Raw genomic sequence first — 20,568 nt, 5'->3', positions numbered from 1 at the left:
GGTGGTGTTATGGTGGTGTTATGCAGGAATGTACGTCATCGATTCAGGGGGCACCTGACAGAGCGCAGGGCATCCCGTTTGACCTTGAATGCGGGGTCCGACCGGCCTTTCGGGCCCTTCTGGTTCCCAAACGGGGCCCTTGATCCTAGGTCCCGAAGGCTTCAAGGGCCCCTCGGAACCAAATGGGCAGGGGGCAGTGTCCCATATGCCCCTACCCGCGCCACTGCTTGGGCCCAATGAGGCTTTGGTGCCCCGCAGAGGCACCAAAATATCATGGGGAAGGTGCACCAAAACCTTCATTTCGGAACCACATGACCTTCATTTTCACTGACCAGTAAATTTTAGGGGCAACACAAAGAGCCCGAAATCGTCATTTTCGGGTCGTCCAAATCCAAGGGAACCGCGATGTCCGTGTCGTGTCCCTTGTCGAAATCCTGGATTTGCCTAATCGGCAAAAGAGCACCAAACCCTTAATTTCGTGGCACCATAACTTTATTTTCAAGAAGCATCAAATTCCAGAGGACATTTCAAAAGGTTCCAAACCTGTGTTCTCAAGGGCAACAAATTCCAGGGGCATAACTATATATTGTGCCTTTCACCGTGATGATGTCCTGGATCTGATCCTTGAGTGAGAGGCAGCACAAAAAACCTTCATCGCGGGACATCCTAATCTTTATTTTCAAGAGACACGTTATCAACCCGGGCCCATTAACACGCACTCGGATGGGGAGGGGGTCGGGCCAATTTGATCCTTCCCCACATTTTCCGAACGGTGAGGCGCGACCGTGCCAAACTGCGATAGCTGTAGACAGTTGAACAGCAGATCACTTGGTATACGAAAAAAGATAAACCTTGAAAGGTCACTTACCATAGCAGGTCAAAATCAGGTCGTGCCTGGCGTGACGAAAGCAATTTTACGGAATCGTTCAATCTGATGCGACAATGGCGTGTCTGACGAAGACGCACATCTATGGGATAGTTGCTATGACAATTTGACAATTGCATTTAAAATTATAGCACATGTCATGGACCTAGGATCAATCGGACTGAGCAATTAGACCAAGATCAAACCGGTCTGCTTTTTTATGGATAGCTGTCGTGAAGGGATAGTTTTTGGTGCTCATTCTGAATTTCTTGAAAGCGGGGATGGCAATATGGCAGCATACGACTTTTTGAAAATGGCATATTTTTTCCTTTATAATTAGGTTCAGAAACGGCGCGATACAGACAAAACATAGCGTAGCGAGCCCGAGCTGGCCGTTACGCCCCCCCCGTCCCAGGTCCGTTTCGGCAAGATTGTTTGGGCGATTTTTTATTTATCAGTTATTGGGGATACAACACGTATCCCTTGAGGTTTCTGTGATATTGCTGGCTACAAAATACAAAATTATAGCGCATAAATCCCCGGCTTCTGTTTGCCCGGCTTCTACGAACGTTCAACAGCCGATTGGTCCAGGTAAGGATATGGGGGCACAGTTGTAGCATGACACCATTTCTGCTGAAGGGGTATGACTTATATGCACAAAAGAAAAAAACTATGAACAGGTATATTAATCTGTAACTAAATTAAAAAACACAAAATATTTGAACCAGAACTAATCTATGCAGTGCCTGCTGCATATGGAATTCCATGGCACCATGGCCAGGGGACATTGCCCTCCCAGTTGGGCCATTGCTGGTTCTCCAAAAAGGAACATGATGACATGCACCATGTTTCTTAAAAAAAATAGGGCTAGTTGAGTTGGAGAGGTGCGCCAACTAATTTTGATTGATTGCTGAGGTGGTATTGTTTTCAAGTCAAGGGTTAAGTGTGGACATGGTGTCAGGACTTACCAAATGGGTGTGATTACATGACAGTGCTGCTGACATGACTAGTGTAAACAAAAACCTCTGCATTGGTATGTGTGGGTTTTGGGTGGGTATTGGGGTCACAGTGACCTTTAGGTGTTACATGGGAATAGGGCTGATTTTTTATACTTAAGTGCTTTATTATACAATAATTATCATGGAGTTGTTTTGGCTATCTCTGCCAGCAAGTGTACACAGTATTCACATTGTCAAATATACCGGCCATAGACATGTTATTGCTGCTTTACAGCACACCTGGCTGCTGAGTTTACATGACACCACTGGCCCCTTACCCTGGCAGGAAGGGGCCTGAATAACTGGGGCCCAAATTAATAAATAAGGGGCCTGAATTACACTATGAGTAACTGAACCCTGCATGTCTGACTTTCCAAATTTGTGTTTTTTTATTGCTCTCTGGCTCTGTTAGGTAAAGGAGCATTATTTACTTGCACAGAGTGAGGTCTACAAGGCTAAATTTATTAATAATCTACAGTGTCCATTATTTTATCTATGCTATTGCCAGATGAAGGTCAGACAGTTCACTAACACACCATGTCTTTCCAACTAGGTGCTCATTGACAGGAGGCCATGCCATCAGAGGGATGATTCATTTTTGCTGAGTTATGGCCCAGGACTTACTGGTGACTCTCATCTCCCCCCCGCCCCCACTTTTTGGTATGACATAGGATGGTTGCTGACACATTTACTAAAACAGGATATCCACAGGCTCCATGAAGATCACAAATTTTTATCATGTATTTGTACTGAGGTTCATGGTCTAAGAATGCCCACAAGGCTTTAAAATAAAAACTAATATATACAATTGATTTCGTGAGTTATGCTTGCTGAGATAAACTGAATGGCCTAATCATTGGGGCCACTGTCAGCTAGAAACAGGTATAGTTTGCAAAATGTGTGAGGGGATACTGAGCAGGAAGAATGTTAAAGTTTATGTCCAAGATTTTGCCCATAAATGATTTTTTCTGCAGATTTTCCTTTCTTCTTCTCAAAGTTTGAACTTTGACCCTCCCCATCCTTTCCCCCCACCATACAGGGTGTCACACCCTTGGATAGGCAAATTTATTGTTGTGCAATGTCCATTAGGCTACAATGATATCATATCCAAAAATGGTAGGCATTTGTGTGAATTATACTCCTTGATGGCAAATTTGGTTCCGGGGTGCACTTTGTGCAAAAAACTTACACCAGGTGTAATGTTAGTTTGTGCGCTGTGCACTGGAGATAGAATTCACCATTGGGAGGTCCAGTGTCTCACTGCCTAGATGTGACAACACAAGACAACCCAATGGCCTAACAGGCATGATGCTGCAGAACTGTTTATAAAATCAATGACAGATCCCCTGTCAGCATGCCCTTTGATTCAGCTGAACTAGAGTGGCTGAAGTGATATGTTGCCATGGCAGTTCTTAATGCAATGTGGCTGCACTGTTAGCTGATACTTGGGCTGAATATGCAGAAAATTGCAAAATTGCTAGCTGGTAATTGGGCTGAATGTGCAGAAAATTGCAAAATTGCTAGCTGATAATTGGGCTGAATATGCAGAAAATTGCAAAATTGCTGGTTTGGGTCTTGACGCGGGCTTGCCGGGAGGCGAGTGTCCGCTGGCGACGCATCTGTTGTGGCAGAATCTGAGCTCAGAGCACACAGAGCGACACAAAGCACAAGAGTGTCCAAATTTCAGGCATTCTGGATCTGTTGGGTTTAATTTCAACAGATCCAGGCTGCAGCCCCATCAACAAGGCAGCTTGTTGATGTGATTTTCTTGTCGTTCCAGAACAAGAAAAATAAAACTTTTATTGTAGGCACAATTTTTAAGGATCCCCGAGGTTTTGTTGGACCATGCCGCTTGAAGACAAGAACGGTCAGAATACATCCTCTTTCTAGTGCCATTGAAAAATGACCTCAAACACCCGCAAACGTACACCTGTCACAATTTCAACAAATGACCCGAAACCATGCCAAACAGGGGCGTGGCGGGGGGGACTCAGCCTCCGCCCTACCGAAGCGGTAACAAATATTGCCGCACATGCCAGAGCGGTCTAAGAAGACAAGCGCCAAATGAGCATGAACCACACCGGAATAAAATAAGATCGCGCTTTACGACGTTGTCTGTCATTGGCGGTAACCCGACTACAACGGCGGAGGAGGCTGCCTGGTCTTGTAGCTCTCAGCTTTTCATAGCCTGAATAAATGGCTCATCGCCTCGAAAATGGTGGGCCTGAGTGGTCGGAAAGCATATGCAAAGACTCTTCGGAGGGATATCAAGAAAAAAACTGCGTCGGATACCGTTCCCATAAGCGCATTTGTGATTTGCTAACAAGGTTCGATACGCGCCCCTGCGGGACCGTTCTGCGGCCCCACCAGGATGCCTCATCCCCAGACTGTGACATGGGCAGTGCGAAGAGTGCGGAACCGAGCCGACTGCAACCTCTCTGAGGCTCCTGCCATAAAAACCAACACCCGGAGTCCCGGAGATCAATACCGGAATCGACAGCTGGCCGATCATAGTGGCTTGTCACGCCGCGCAAGTCAGGCGTGCCACCTACCTCAGTGACGACGTACCAGCCCGCCACCTGACGGCCGCGCGGGGAAACACCGATGTTCCGAGGTCACCGAGTTGGGCGCGGCCTGCCAGGGAACCATGGGGATCATAAGATGTCGGCTAGTCTGTCTATGTTAGGGCAGGGATTGGTCGTTCGGGAGTATCGCTCCTCGCCAGCAGACGCAGCCTTTTGCGTTTTGTCGGCCGGAGGATTTCCGGGATGTTCAGTCCATTCCATCAACAGACTGCAATCATCTTATCTGTGTAGCTTTTTGTGTGTTAGCCTCACGAAATATTAAAAGCACAAGTTTCAGCTTTCCGAGAAGACGCCAGCGTTGAACTGGGTCAGTTGTTTTGAAAACACGATTGCTCAAAATCTTCCTGGATTCTGCTACTGAAGAGCGATTTCAAATCATCCAACGTCAATGGAAGCTGCTTGGCGCTCTGGCGCCACTGCGCGGGCAAAAACCTGAGCCGACAGACGGTGCCCGCTCAACCGATCCGACTCGTGCACGCTTTACAAAGTTTGTCTCGCGTCAGGCTCCCGTCACCGTGTAGCCGGCATTGACCGAGCCGCCACAGATCATGTGCTAGTGGGCAGGTGCCTGCCGCCTGTCTCCGCTTCGCCGGGCGGGGAGATATGTGGGCAATTTCCAGTCGTGGGGGCAACCCTCCGTCTGCGAAGTTCTTAAACAGGGCGCCTGGCGGTACGCGTGGGAGAGCCGCCAGCTCCCTCGAGTCTCTCCCATGGATGTGATCCGGCCCGAGAGACGATTTGGTGTTCCATGTTATTCGTTGCCGATACTGCACGTTATGTCTGTCTTTAGCTCATATTATCTCACATTAACGTTCTTTGGGTTACTTCAACACGGTTATGTCAGATACGGCTCAGATATCAAGCGTTGCGCAGATGGTCCGTCCCCGTCCTGATGGGTTCGGTTGAATCGTGACGCGGCATTTCTTCCAAATGGCAGGAGTGTCCGATTGATGAGGCATACTTTACAGGCGATGTCTCAGAAGATCTAGAACGTTGCGATGTTTTGTCCTGTCATTAGTCAGCGTAATCGATCGTTATCTCGGAAAAAGACCATGTTTCGGGCCTATACTTCGCGTCTTCTCACTAAGCGTGCGTGTGGCTCTTTACCACTACACATTTCCCGACGCATTGCATACCGGGCTAATAACAACATTTGTGATGAAAGCTTGTGCGCACCTCGGAACGGAGCGAACAGGTGCAACTCAGGAAAGGGCATTTGACTCGGTTTTCCTGCCAAGCTATTCGTAAACATACAGCTGTGGAACCCCTTTCAACCGCCCACTCAAGTAGCATACTTGCCATATCCACCAGCGCATGGAATTCAACACGCGACATAGTGCCGTTCTTCGTGGAGACGCTGCTGGCACGCAATCCACGCCATGCGTAGTCGTCGTCGGCGCGATCATTCATCCGCCTGACCACCAATCTCGCCCGGCGGCGTCGTGCTGTGCGTGCCGCCCCGGACCGCGGCCGGTCGCGTGACTCACCCCGCCACGTCCGCGGCCGACACCCTCCACACGACGAGATCCTACTGCGCACGCAACGAAACGCCCCGCCGCCGCCGACGTGCCGACGAAGCGGCGCACGCGATACAGGCACGCGCGGGCTCTGCCCAGCTAACCGGCTGCGCTTGCTTTGCTGCACCGGTGTTGTCTGGCTCGCTGGACGGACAGTGTCTGGCTCACTGGCAACGCCTCGGTCCGTGAACCGACATCGGCTGGTGTGCCGGCTCCGGCCGCCTTGCTCGGCGTGCGCTGACCGGCGGCTTGCGGCGCCGCCTCTCACGTCGACCCCGTCCGCGGCGCCGGTCACGACGCTTGCTCGCCACCTGTGCCGTGTACGTGCCGGCGCGGCTCACCACCTGTCCGATGTTCGCGTCCGCAGTCTGGGAGCTCGTGCGCCCGTGGCGTCAGTGAGCTTTCCCCGCCGGCCGTTTCGGACGGGACCCCGACGCGCCTGGCGACCGCGGTGGTGAGCATGCTCGACACGGGGCAGCTCTTCGCATGCATGCCAGCTTTAGCCTTTTGGACGTTACGGTGGCACGCCCCACGAACTTAACAGCATCGTGGTTTGGGGCGCAACAGTGCCTCTGCTGTTCGCGGATTTAGTAAGACCCAGTCCTTGCCGACGTGATTTTGGATGGCCTTTAGCATTCTGCCGTGCGGCCAACTCCTAGCGTATTGGGCCTGCTTCGATAGCCGCTGGTGTTCCGCGCCTCCCGGGCATTCGTGCTCACTCCCGTCCCGCTGCGGCGCCAACCGTGGGAGTCCTGCGTTGCCAGGGGTCGTGGCTGTACTCCGCTGCGGCGCCTGCAGCAGTGGCTGTCTTCCCTGCTGCGCGTACATTGGCAGGTGTCCCCGCCGCGGTGTTTTGCTGGCGGCGAGCATCACCCCTTGGTGGCGTCGGTAGCCGCGAGCGCGTCCTTCTGCACTGGCAGCTGCGAACGTCCCCCGGCCCGCCCGCCCTGTGATTGTCCTCTCTGGCGCGTCCGCAGGTGGGAGTTGTCCGCGTGGTGTTCGGGCGCGTCACAACCACCACCAGTGGTGCCGCCAGCGCTGTCCGCGGCTGTGTCAGCAGTCCTAAGCGTCCTTGATCGTCGGCAGCTAATCGTTCCCCTTGCTGCGCCGACAGCCGGGAGTGTTCCCCCCCCCCCCCCCCCCCACACTGCCGAATGCCGGAAATGTTGGTGGGCCGAAAGGCTGGTGCAATCATTTTGGTAAGCATTGTGATACGAGTACTGCCGTCAGAAACTGCGGGTGCGGCAAAATTTGCATGCGTATGCAAACTCTTTCTTGCAACTTCAGATCAGGTTTTTGCGTAGCGCGTGCTATCTAAAAGCGTAGGAGGCGACACTGCGCACGTCTTTTCAAGCAATTTAAAGTGCGGGAAAGACGTCACAAATATTCATCTGACGGTTACGAAAAAATCCAAGCGAGATGCTCGTGAAGATGACGCCAATGGCGCCGTTGTATGACGCATGAATTGTTCCAGTGCATTGACGGCATACGACCGATAACTCCCCTATGGAAATCATCACATACGATGCCGTTGAATAATTCCGTCAAGCATGTCGCGAGCATCAGCGTGACTGGGATTCGTGACGCCCGAAACTCTCGCGCATTGGGAATGATGACGCATATGGTCCGTGACCATTCAAGTCGAGATGGGTGCGGGTATCGGCCACTACAGCTTCTCCGAATGACCGCTGGACTTGACGATTGCCATCCGACACGCTGTCGCCAGCACGTTTACGCTGTGTTGACGTCTGTCGGCGGACACTACGAGTGTGGGGGCGGGGTCACCGGACCCGTCCGGCGGGTCGGGACCCGTACCAGCGGCGGGTCCGGTCCGCCCTCCCCCCTGTCGCCGCTCCCCTCGACCTTCGGTGACCGCCAGCCGGGACGGGTCACACCCCCAGCCGGGACGGGTCCCCTGGTGAGACGGGTTACGCTTTAGCCAGGAGACAGGTTCACGATCCAGCCAGGGGACAGGTTGCGTCCCATCTAGGGGACAGGTTACGCCCAGCCAGGGGACAGGTCACGTCCCATCCACGGGACAGGTCACGTCTCATCCAGGGGACAAGTTACGCCCCAGCCACTCTATTGGAAGCCGGTCATACATCTCCATCCGATATTCGTCAAATGCTCACTGTTCGCCTCGGTTGTTCATGAGCAGACAAGCGATTTCTTCGAAAAAGTGCTCTTGAAACATGTATCGTGTCGTGGCTCGACTCAACAGATGTGTTGCGATTCCCTGGTTCAGGTCGGGACATTGCACGCTGGAGCTCAAGGTCGCGTCGGGCGTTCATCGGTCACCGTTTGACCTAGTGTCATCGACAGCGCGAGGGCGCTAAATCGTGCCGTACGCCATCAGCGATCAGTGATCAATGTGTAATGTGGACACTTCCGGTAAGAAATGAACCATTGCAGTGCCCTTTGGGTCGGCATTTGCGTGCTTATTCAAAGATGCCTTCGCTTCTCAGCTGTGGCATGTATCGCAGTGCAGGCTTTGGTTGAACATGGGCTAGTCAGCGCTGACAAGCAAGGCAAAAAACTGAATAGCACGTCGAGGCCCGCAAACTCTAAGAAATATCAGCGGTTTTACTGATCATGGGCTAGTCAGCGCTAGCAAACAAGGCAGGAAACTGAATGGTAGGTTGAGACCTGCACAAGCTGCAGGCGGTTTCAGCTGTCTGAATTTGTGACCGGCGTTCTGTTGCACATATATTCGAGTGTCTCCAGGCTCTGGTCTGAGAACATTTTCGACGACGACGACCAAAGCCAAGGATTTGGATTTCCGGGATTCGTAAGGTACGAAAAGATTCGAGTCTTGCGCATCGTCGAGTCCTAAAAACGGCGACTCGAACTCTGAAAATCATGAGTCGTATCCTTAAAACCGCAATGAAACCTGAAACGGTCGTGTACCGAAGCATGCAGTGAAAGTATCCAATATTACTCAGATTGACACTTCATTGGGATGAACTAAATGCAACACGTAGTTGTCGGTTCTATATCGGACACAGTCGTCCAACCTCCCCTTTATCACGTATTATTGTGATTCGAATTCTTAATTCGAATCCGAATCCGAACTCCTCCCTGGGATTCGAATATCAAAATGCCGCAAATCTTTAGCTTAAATGACGTTCACTGCGCCGCGCATGTATCAGCGCCACAGCGACACTGGAAGTGCTCTTCAACACAACTGGCCTGGATGGAGAGGGCAGCCCTGAGAGGCCCCGTCGGCGTGTGGTGCCCATGGATGTACCCCACGGCCCTGGACCCTTAACGGCTCGGGACCCGGAATGTCGCCTACCGCTGCCGTTCCGTTAACGGGCGGCTGATACAGACAGATCACTTTGTAAATATGCGGGGCTTGCCGTCCTTGTGGAACGTGGTAAGGTACGCACGCTTCTGGTGCCAGTTGCTGGGAGTGCTGCGCTGAATTACAATGCGAATGAAATATTTATTGCTCGGGCTTGTGTAGCTTTATAGAGAAGGCCAGTCGGTTCTCAGTCAAGGACGTTTTTAAACTCAAGGGATAGAAACGACAAGTCATTCTACGCGTAGAGGGCGATGAACCGTTCCATTTAGTTGGTGCACTTCGTTTTCATATATTTTATGGGCTGATTTTTTTAACCAGAGCCATGATAACTAAACATGTACCAAGAATTAAATCTCACCGAATTCATTTGGGCGAGAGACCAGATTTTCCCATGGCGAAAAGGCTTGTTGGGCAGAAAACATTTGGTGGCGTGGTGCATGGGAGGGGGGGGGGGGGGGGGGGTCGAAGAAACTTCGCCCTTCTCAGGTACCGGGGCCTGTCAGGTGGGCAAGGTGGGCTCATTCCCCAACCATTTCATGCCATGCCTATGGTGATTCGCAGCGAGGCAAATGCAATGCATCCAGGAGCCATCGATATCGGGCTGGCTCCAGCACTGTTGGCCAGGGTCACATTCCAGAGTTGACGATTGGCCCGATAGGTAGTGCTGCATTAACCTGCAAAACAAACTCGGGGGCCTCACCTCGCGGTGAGAGGCCTGGCAAGGGTTCGACCGTCTCTCTCTCTCTCTCTCTCTCTCTCTCTCTCTCTCTCTCTCTCTCTCTCTCTCTCTCTCTCTCTCTCTCTCTCTCTCTCTTCTCTCTCTCTCTCTCTCTCTCTCTCTCTCTCATCTCTCTCTCCTCTCTCTCTCTCTCTCTCTCTCTCTCTCTCTCTCTGTCTCTGTCTTGTCTCTGTCTTGTTCTCTCTCTGTCTCGGTCTCTGCTCTGTCCTCTGTCCTGTCTCTGTCTCTGGCCTGTCTCTGTCTCTTCTCTGTTCTCTGTCTCTGTCTCTGTCTCTGTCTCTGTCTCTGTCTCTGTCTCTGTCTCTGTCTCTGTCTCTGTCTCTGTCTCTGTCTCTGTCTCGTCTCTGTCTCTGTCTCTGTCTCTGTCTCTCTGTCTCTGTCTCTGTCTCTGTCTCTGTCTCTGTCTCTGTCTCTGTCTCTGTCTCTGCTCTGTCTCTGTCTCTGTCTGTCTCGTCTCTGTCTCTGTCTCTGTCTTGTCTCTGTCTCTGTTCTGTCTCTGTCTCTGTCTCTGTCTCTGTCTGTATCTGTCTCTGTCTCTGTCTCTGTCTCTGTCTTGTCTCTGTCTCTGTCTCTGTCTCTGTCTCTGTCTCTGTCTCTGTCTCGTCTGTCTCTGTCTCTGTCTCTGTCTTGTCTCTGTCTCTGTCTGTCTCTGTCTCTGTCTCTGTCTTGTCTCTGTCTCTGTCTCTGTCTCTGTCTCTGTCTCTGTCTCTGTCTCTGTCTCTGTCTCTGTTCTGTCTCTGTCTCTGTCTCTGTCTCTGTCTCTGTCTCTGTCTCTGCTCTGTCTCTGTCTCTGTCTCTGTCTCTGTCTCTGTTCTGTCTCTGTCTCTGTCTCTGTCTCTGTCTGTCTCTGTCTCTGTCTCTGTCTCTGTCTCTGTCTTGTCTCTGTCTCTGTCTCTGTCTCTGTCTCTGTCTCTGTCTCTGTCTCTGTCTCTGTCTCTGTCTCTGTCTCTGTCTCTGTCTCTGTCTCTGTCTGTCCTGTCTCGCTCTGTCTCTGTCTCTGTCTCTGTCTCTGTCTTGTCTCTGTCTCTGTCTCTGTCTTGTCTCTGTCTCTGTCTCTGTCTCTGTCTCTGTCTCTGTCTCTGTCTTGTTGTCTCTGTCTCTGTCTCGTCTCTGTCTCTGTCTCGTCTGTCTCTGTCTCTGTCTCTGTCTCTGTCTCTGTCTCTGTCTCTGTCTCGTCTCTTGTTCTCTGTCTCTGTCTCTGTCTCTGTCTCTGTCTCTCTCTCTCTCTCTCTCTCTCTCTCTCTCTCTCTCTCTCTCTCTCTCTCTCTCTCTCTCTCTCTCTCTCTCTCTCTCGCCCGACGTCAGACGTACACTGAGGCGGATACGAATGTCAGGCTGCGGATGTGTCAGCCTCGATGGTACAATTGACTGCTGCCAGCAGAATTTCGAGAAGCGCGGTCAGTCCCCCTGCTGTTTGGTTGGCGCGGTACGTTTGCGTTACCCGCTGCTCAGCATGGGGATCGTGGGGCGGAGCTGAGAGCAGGGTCGTGTCCCAGTGCCGCACAAAAGCCATTGTAGGCAATGCATGCTACTGGGCGCGTCAGCGAGGCGCCAGCGCCCCGTGTGTCACTCGTGTGGCGCCGGCGTATCGTGCGTCACTCGTGTGGCGCGCGGGACGACGAGACGGTCCTCACGCGACACGCTGCGGTGTCGTATTGGGATGAAATTAGCGGAATTGCCGAAACTGCCCCTGCTTCTCGTGTTCTCGTTCTTGCGCGTGAAATGGAACTGCGGCGGATGGTGGGTCAGCTTGGAACCTTTTCTTAGAACTGCACGTGGAAGAGTGAATAAAAGCCGGCGCACAGTTTCCATGCGATTAAAACAAACATGACATTACCAACACGTTTACGGTCAGAATCGGGCCATTGATTCTCCGCAGATGTACGCCCCCCCCCCTCCCTCCTCCCTCCCCTCCCCCTCCCCCCACCCTGATGCCATCTATTGGAACAGTTGACCTTTCACCATAACATGGCAAGGTCCCGTTAAGTGATATGCTGGAATATAAAGCTACATGCCTAGAGTACGTGCGCATCAAGTGACAAGAATAGAACGGTTGCGTAACGCCGGAAATCAATGTGCAAGTTAAGTCTCCCGCCCGAGCGTGGCTGCAAAGCGCTTTGAGTTATACGGTATGAGCCGGCGTTATCCTGAGCAGGAGGTTCTTGTTTCGAGAGCTGTAGCTCGTCACACAGTATGGACTAGCGTTATGCCGAGCAGGGGCCCTTGTTTCGAGGGCCGTTGCTCGTCGCACGGTATGGACCGGTGTTATGCCGAGCAGAGGGCCCTTGCTTCGAGGGCCGTTGCTCGTCGCACGGTATGGACCGGCGTTATGCCGAGCAGGGGTTCTTGTTTCGAGAGCCGTAGTTCGTCGTATTTCTATGCGGATCGGTGATGCCCCAAATAGCCCACTATACTCTTATACTATGACGATATGGCCTTCGCATATTGATTGCCTTTCTCATGTGTTCGTGTCTATTTGTCGTGCATGTTTGTAGGGAGTTCCTATCACTTGAATTATTTTCAGTTTCCATCACAAAACTCCTTGCATAGTTCTTATCACTTAAGTCTGACCGTGAGCACACCGGTTCAAATGCGTGTCTCATCTCCATGGTACGCGATATCTATCTATCTTTATATATGTATATATATATATATATATTTTTTATTATTATTATTATTTATATATATGTATATTTACATACACATATATCACTCTGTCTCCCCCCTTTGTGCGTGCGTGCGTGCGTGCGTGCGTGCGTGCGTGCGTGCGTGCGTGCGTGCGTGCGTGCGTGCGTGCGTGGTGTGTGTGTGTGTGTGTGTGTGTGGTGTGTGGTTGTGTGTGTGTGTGTGTGTGTGTGGTGTGTGTGTGTGTGTGTGTGTGTGTGTGTGGTGTGTGTGTGTGTGTGTGTGTGTGTGTGTGTGTGTGTGTGTGTGTGTGTGTGTGTGTGTGTGTGTGGTGTGTGTGTGGTGTGTGTGTGTGTGTGTGTGTGCTGTGTGTGTGTGTGTGTGTGTGTGGTGTGTGTGTGTGTGTGTGGTGTGTGTGTGTGTGTGTGTGTGTGTGTGTGTGTGTGTGTGTGTGTGTGGTGTGTGTGTGTGTGTGTGTGTGTGTGTGGTATGTGTGTGTGGTGTGTGTGTGTGTGTGTGTGTGTGTGTGTGTGTGTGTGTGTGTGTGTGTGTGTGTTGTGTGGTGTGTGTGTGTGTGGTGTGATGTGTGTGTGTGTGTGTGTGTGTGTGTGTGTGGTGTGTGTGTGTGTGTGTGTGTGTGTGGTGTGTGTGTGTGCGGGCGCGCGTGCGTGCGTGCGGGCGTGCCTTTATATTTGTTGCGATATTAGTCAAGTTCGCTTCAAATATGTATTGCATTTTTAGACTTGTAGGCGGGGAGACGAACCGGAGAGAGGCGAGTAAAAAAGAAGGTAATCGGCGTAATAATGATGACATCAGAACGACAGTCGCGCCAGAACATGTGAAGCGTGCCATTTGTGTGCTGTGTCGTTTTGTGTCTTCAGTGAGACGACATCACAGACGTCAGAAAAGATCGATATCGAGCACGAGGACACGTGCATGAAGTTTCGGACAAGGGCATGCTCCCGCGCTATTTTCAGATCAGTATATGGGTGAGCTGAATGTTTAAACGGATGCAAATGCCGGGAAAACAGCTAATACAGGTAACCCGGAGAAAAGGAGCCATCAACAGTAACTATGCGTCTAATTGATAAGCGCTATCACACACAGATGCGCATCAGTGGAACAATGGTGCTCGGAACAGGAGCGACAGCCTAGCAGTCCTGTAACGACATCGCTGATGTGAGCGAGGCTCGTGGTATAGGTGTTTAGCACCATGTGCGGCTGATGGAGGCTCCACACACAAAATAAGCTCAGACTACCGAGCAGTACGGCCCGATTCGGTGCAGGTCGTATCGCCAAAGCATAGCATAGCGAATAGCATTAAGTTTTATGTCAAAAATAATTAACTTTAAAAATAGCGGGGGGGTCAGGTCAGACGCATCAATAAAATATTGAGATGTCACCAGCAAATCGACGTTTCGAGGAAGCAGTTATGGTCACGAGGGAACAATGCTAAGTAAAGATTAGCATTAAAAAAGCTAAGGTGTGTTAAAGACAGATGTTCCCAATATTTGCGGACTCTGTCAATGACGATACCAAAGCCAATAATCACTCGATGTTCTAAATCCTGATTCACGATCCTGCTCCTGATCGATGATCATAACGATCCTGACGATCGATGCATACTGGTCCTGGTAATACCTGTTGCACGGTTTCGTTCATATTTTTCATGTTGATACTTCTGACGCACTGACTTCAGCTGCTACTGGTCACTGCTTGTCTCTGATCGTAAAAAAGAACCATGATTTGGCCCGGATCCGGCAATGACTATTTGAGTACTCAACACGTTCAATCATTCCGGGGTGGTCCTCCTCCAACGGATGTTGCGTAGCTACGCCCCTGCGCTGGCGAGACGTGCCGGCGACGTCAGCTGAATGGCTCACACACTTGCGGCAAAATAGATAAAGCGAACGGGAGAGCGGACGCATTTTTTGTTAGTGCGGCGCGGACGTACAGACTAATCTATTCACCTCATCGACTCTCTCTATTCATCAATGGCATGGCCGTTGAAAAGGGCTGTTTCACTTACCATGTAAGTCGCTGGTGAGCCAACACGTGTTGTCTGGCCTCACTTGCATCACCGTCAGAGGATGGGACTGGCCTATCGGCACTTTTGCCATTAGCAAGTCCGCAGCGGCCTCATCATTGTCCTCCTCTGTGCCGGCTACATTTGAGGGACTGGCGCCGCATGCTGAGTGTAATGATTACTCGGACCGCCGTGTTCGTCCGTCATGTTCGTGTTTGCACGTTGGCATCGACTAGCTTTCCCTTGTGACGAGTAAGTGTCATACCATCGATCAGGACGGCGGTTCAAATTGCCATTCGCCCGCCTTAACGCCTTGCCTCACCGCACCGCCGTGCCGTGCAGTGGAGGCGGCCAGCGATCGGCAGTCTGCCCATGCATCACAGTTGTCACGGCCTTTGGCTGAAGCACTGACACAGCCTGGCAATGTGGGTAAACGTCAGACAGCGCTTCTGTGGCCACCAGTCGGGTAAGTGGTCGATAAAACGAGCAAACACCGATAACGCGCCAGCATGAGAGCGTGGCGCCTCCCGCCGTGCGTGGACGGCGCGGACAGGTCCGACACGAGGACCAACGCGTTCACGTCCCCGCTATGCTGCTCAGCAGGGTATAATCTCCACTAAAGGAGATCGCTTGTTAGAGAGACCGACCTCAAGTACACGTCGATTTCAGTAACGCCTCCTGATACAATCCGGCGATGATAACGAGTACGTGACACAGTTCAGAGTGCCCGAGAAGCACGAGGGCGCCTGCAGTTCAGAGGCCACGGGTCAAATAATTGCCACATCGGGTCAGTCGTTGACGCTGGTGTAATAATATGTGTAAAACAGCGTCCTTTCTTGACCCAATATGTCGCGCCCGTGACGTCACTATGGCCTGGCTTGGCGAGACTGTGCGGTACAGCATCCTACAATCCCAAAGAATTTTGCACGCAGTGGGGTCCGGCAACGCGGGCTACGGGCTCGTTTTTGTCGTGAGGCATAAACAACGAGATCTACTGAGCATGTCGTCGGATACTATAGCGATCCACGCAGGTTATTGACCCCAAATTGTTTGCAAACAAACGGGAGGCATGTCTGGCGAGTAAGCTATTGTATTGGTGCTCCTCAGTATAACAATGACACCGCAACGATGAGACGGATAAACGTCTCGGCTAGACGTCTCAGCAAAGAAAGAAGAACGTTTAGCATTGAAATTTGATTTTGCCGAGCTTCAGATGATTTTATTTGCTTTTCCGGTGTCTTTTTATCCGTGCACGGGGGCCTGGGGGGACCTCGATCCTTTATTGATGTTTTTTTATCTCCTATGGGTCTACATGATCTTCTCGGCCCGCGTTTCCCTGGATCCGCTCCTGGTCTCCCCCTCCCCCCCTCCCCCCCGCTCCCGCCAGTCCCCATCCTGCACGGACTTCCTCATTTGTGGCTTTATGGAACAATTACTGCTCGCCGGATTGTCATGATTGATGTCTGACTCCGTGGTTAACCTGCACGATATTTACGATATGGCGGTGGCAAAGAGCAAATAGCATTGCTGAAAACCAAGCTCCAAAACCGCGTTTCAGACAAGCCATCAACACCACGACTCAGGCGTGCGGTAAAGCCGCCCCGTTGTTGCGGCTGGCTCCGCCCCTGCCGAGGACCCGGACATGGCCTTCATTCGACGCACCCCCGCCGCGCGATTGGCCCAAACAGCTCTGACGGCTCCCCTTGTCCTGGAGGTCCTGGCGAATGGCGGCTGTTCATTGCCAGACGTTCCCAGATTGCTCATTTCCGTGTCCGGCTCCGCCGGCCGCCCGCCGCCGTCGCATAGCATAGCATAGCATAGCATAGCATAGCGTAGCATAGCGTCGCCCGCCGCCGCAACGCATGGCCGTGATTAGGCGTCGATTGCCGGCCTCCAGCTGAGGCTGCGTCTGCTCTACTCTGCGGATTTTTTTTTTAAGTGCCGTCTTGCCCGCTGTTGATGTTTTTTTGTGGTTGCTTTGTAAAGTTTTTTTGTCGTTGTTACTGGACTTAAAGTGATACATAAGAGGTGTTTCCTCGACGTTCGGGAGCAAGTTCTGGATTTGGTGCTCATAGAGATGAATTTCCATGCGTCGACTTGCTCAAACGATAATTTGCCATCAGTTCACCCTGTGCACTGTTTTACAATGCTGTGCTTATTAGCAATGGGCTGAGTTTGCATGCCTTTTTTTCGTTGTATGTCTGATGGATAAACGGAATGGAGCAAGTCATAACGGGACTTCCTATTCAGCGAGCCCTGCCCCCAGCCCCCTCCCCACCGCAATCCCATCCTCACCAACCTTATGGGGAAGCGGGTCAGATCTGGCGGAAACGTTTTGTTTTAGAGGATGCCTTAGCCATTTTCCTGGCTTTACCCGCTAACAAATATTGCGAGACTTTGCACCCGAGCATGTCTTCAATTGCAAAGATGCACTACGTACAAAACCACAGAATAATTGGTCTCTTCGTCGGGTTTTCAGGTTGCTGGTTGTCCGAGGGCATGGGGCTGATCCCAAGTTGCAGTTGCAGCTGCAATATCTGCAAGGCGCCTGGTCAAAAGGTCCAGGGGCCCGGGTTCTCTAAGGCTCACCTTCAAGGGCTATTATGCCTACATCGTGTGGGGACGGAAATCTGCTCTGTTTTCTTATTTGGAAGCTGGGACCATCCCACCGGACAGTCGTGCACGTCTGTAGCTGTTGCGACTGATCGTGCCGTAAGATATCAAGTGGTGAACTTTTTCGCCATGGTCTGTTCAGCACGGCTGAGCTTGAATACTATTGTATACATTAAAACCATCATCAGGTCAAAGAATATTTGCCGAGGCAGGCGCGCTTAGGTCAATGTTGTTTTGATACCGCGGGTACCTGTTGTCCGTGACTGGATAAGAGTCCATGTCGACTTAAGTAGATTATGTGAAGTGCTAGCAGAGGCGCGCGAAGTAGAGGGGGCAGTGGCTGAGTCTCAATTTTCTGAAAATTTGTGGTCTCTCCTACGGACGTTGATTACCAAGAAATGGCCAAAAATGTCAGCTGACATTTGAGAACCCTTAGGACCACATTTTGTGCGCCTTCCGTGGGATTCGAACCCAGCGCCGCTGGATTGCCGGTGTGTTACACTTCTCACGGCGTTGATTTCTTTGCAAATGCGCGTGACGATCTGCTGAGCTTAAAAAGAATGAAATTGATGCATTTTTCAATTTCATGACATTGCGAAATGACTGTCTTGAAAACTGAATAATGGATTCCGTGTTTGCGCGTGTGTCTTGTTTGTCAACTTGTGATTATGGTTTTTGTAAATGTACGCAGCTTGGAAACTGTACTGCCGGTCTTCTTCGCACCGCTTTGTTTCCATATCCACACCTCTGTATTGTTGTATGCTGGATGGAGAACGAGGCTGGCAAGGCATGTTTGGAAATTTTTACGCCTTTCCAGAGGCAATGCTGAGCATCACGCCGTGAAGCGCTGTGTGTGTTTCTGCCATGCTGTTATCACATGCTATTGAGACATGTTTACGGGTTTTGGGACGCCAATGGCCTATCCCGAAAGGTGTCCATTGCGCCCTGGTACCTGCATCTTTATGTGAAAATAACTTGGCGAACGTGGCTGATCTCATCGTTCATATTTAGTGACCCTTAAGATTGCCGGTGTGTCAGCTGCGTGCTTCTTAGACGCCTAATTTTGTCTGCCAGTAAATTGAATGATATGCACTTGCAGGCATGTTTTTCATAAACTTGATTGATTCGCTTTGATGTTGTTACGCTGTAAGTCATGACCTGGCTAAAATCTAGCATCTTTGGAATCTAGTGTCTTTTTTGGAAGTTTTCTACGAAATGTTCTTGTGATAAGTAAAATTACAGCGCGTGCTCTGTTTCACATTAGTTATTTTTGGTACGTCCAAATACCTCTCGGCGGAATTTCGGTGTTATTTTTGCATTGCATCACCGGACCTTGGGTGTCAATGCGAGTCACGTGATGCACGGCGATCACTTCGTGATGCCGTGACGCAATGAGCTGAGCAATTGGTGTCGTTCTGAGTTCATGGTTCCCAGTTATCGACCTCATCACAACAGTTATCGGCCTGATTGCCTCAGGAGGTACTGGTTAAACGAAGACATTTTGGCAATATGACCAAATGTCACAATCTGTGTCAATATGTGCATAGCATGTCTTAATAATGGCCAGTGTCAATATATGCATTGTCAATATGATTCTGGTGTTTTAAGCTGTGCTTATGTGATTATCAGTATAGCTTCAGACGTCGAGTACTGGAAATATGATCAATATTTCCATTATAATATCCTTCCCTGGAATACTGAAGGTAGAGTCAGCATAATAGCTCTGGAAAGCGTCGAAACCCACAGTGCAGGGCCTTTCTTGCTGATGCCAAGGGAGCGGCATCCTCCCGAGTGCTCCGAGCGGTGACCCAACAGTGTTTCCGTCCGTCCTGCTCACGTCCGCCTGGCCCAGGGCGCCGGTTCATGGGGCCGGCGTGGCGTAGCGCCGGCTACCCCCCGGCGCGGCGCGGGTCACGGGTCTTCAGAGGCCGTGCTCTGCTGTGGTGTGCTCCGGTCGGGTGTAGCGGGGTGGCTGTACCCTCTGAGCTGGTGTCTGCAGGTCCGTGCGCTGAGCTGTCGCGGTTGCCGTGTCCTGCACGGTCTGGGTCCACAGGGGTGGTTTCTGTGCACAGTCGGAGTCCACAGGGGTGGTGTCTGTGCATGATCGGAGTCCACAGGAGTGGTGTCTGTGCATGATCGGAGTCCACAGGAGTGGTTTCTGTGCATGGTCTGAGTCCACAGGAGTGGTTTCTGTGCATGGTCTGAGTCCACAGGAGTGGTTTCTGTGCACGGTCTGAGTCCACAGGAGTGGTGTTTGTGCCGTAGTCCGTGCAGGTCACCCCGCGATGTGTCGCCCGCAGAGTGGCGCTTATTCAGAGCTACAGCCCGCCCCGAACACCGCGTGGAGGCGCCCTTGTGTATGTGCGTGTGTTTATGTGTCGGCTGCCGTGTGACCCGTGACCTGGCCGACAGACCCACCTCGCCGGCTGCGACCGAGGCGGGATGACCGGCTGCTAGGCCCGCCTGATGCAGAGGAGGGGAGAGCCCCGGTACAGGCCCGTACGTCAGAACGGTACGTCCTTCCCGCCGGCGGCAGTGCTTCGTTGCCCCCCCCCCCCCCCATCCGAGCCAGCCACGGGCAGGCGTTCCGTCTGCAGGACCAGTGCTGCCGCTGCGCAGAGGGCCACAGCTTGAACACGCCTTTGGCTTCGGATCCCTCGCTCAAACCCCGGGCCAGGATAGGTTTTGTCACAAAAAAACTTTAAAAATTTTAATAAAAGAGCTAATAAAAATATAAAAATGAATAATTTGATGAAAGATATGAATAAATTAAATATATCATAGATTTAAAAGCTAATAAAACTGTTGCACAAAAAAATCGAGTCCTGAGCTTTGTGTGTTTACAGCGGTTTTAGGACAAAAGTGCAAATGTGAAAAGTCTTTGCATAAAGAACATACGCAGTTGTTCGTGAGCAAATGCACGTAATATATGAAGGTAGTGCGGCAGAGATACTCACGCAGAAGTTCGTGCGCAAAATTTCATAGACAAATGTTCGTATGGTATAAAGAACGTCTGTAAACTGTCCGTATTGACAAATTCGTCAGGACAAAATTCGTGTGGAAAATGGGTATCGAATGTGCGCAGTTGTTAACAAGCCGTTGGGTACGTCATTCCGTAGATAGTACTCCTATGGGGAACATTCCAGGACAGACTGACTACCCGGATGCCAAATCGCGCTCTGTCAGGTCTTTGCGGGATAATCTAAAGGCGTGGAATTCGACTGTGCAATGCATGGCTTTATCCGGCGTACAAGCCAAGTCATGTTCTCTAACAGTATTGGGTCGAGTGCAAACAA

The 20,568-nt window shown here is 51.3% G+C and overlaps 1 protein-coding gene across 1 annotated transcript in view; it reads left to right on the top strand.

Annotated features, from left to right (window-relative positions):
• The first annotated feature begins 1,272 nt into the window (after nt 1–1,272).
• LOC119113370 (sodium-independent sulfate anion transporter) overlaps nt 1,273–20,568 on the top strand; it is a 125,575-nt gene continuing 106,279 nt past the window's right edge. The window contains exons 1-2 of the mRNA XM_037237685.1: nt 1,273–1,456; nt 19,685–19,784. Of these exons, the coding sequence (XP_037093580.1) occupies nt 19,739–19,784 (46 nt within the window). The 5' untranslated portion in view covers nt 1,273–1,456; nt 19,685–19,738. The remainder of the gene's footprint in view (nt 1,457–19,684; nt 19,785–20,568) is intronic.

The sequence above is a fragment of the Pollicipes pollicipes genome, unplaced genomic scaffold (genome assembly GCF_011947565.3).
Source record: "Pollicipes pollicipes isolate AB1234 unplaced genomic scaffold, Ppol_2.1 Scaffold_7262;HRSCAF=8765_pilon_pilon_pilon, whole genome shotgun sequence".
NCBI lineage: Eukaryota > Metazoa > Arthropoda > Thecostraca > Pollicipedomorpha > Pollicipedidae > Pollicipes > Pollicipes pollicipes.
The sequence above is the reverse complement of the archived record's forward strand: the minus strand, read 5'-3'. Positions and strand labels throughout refer to the sequence as shown.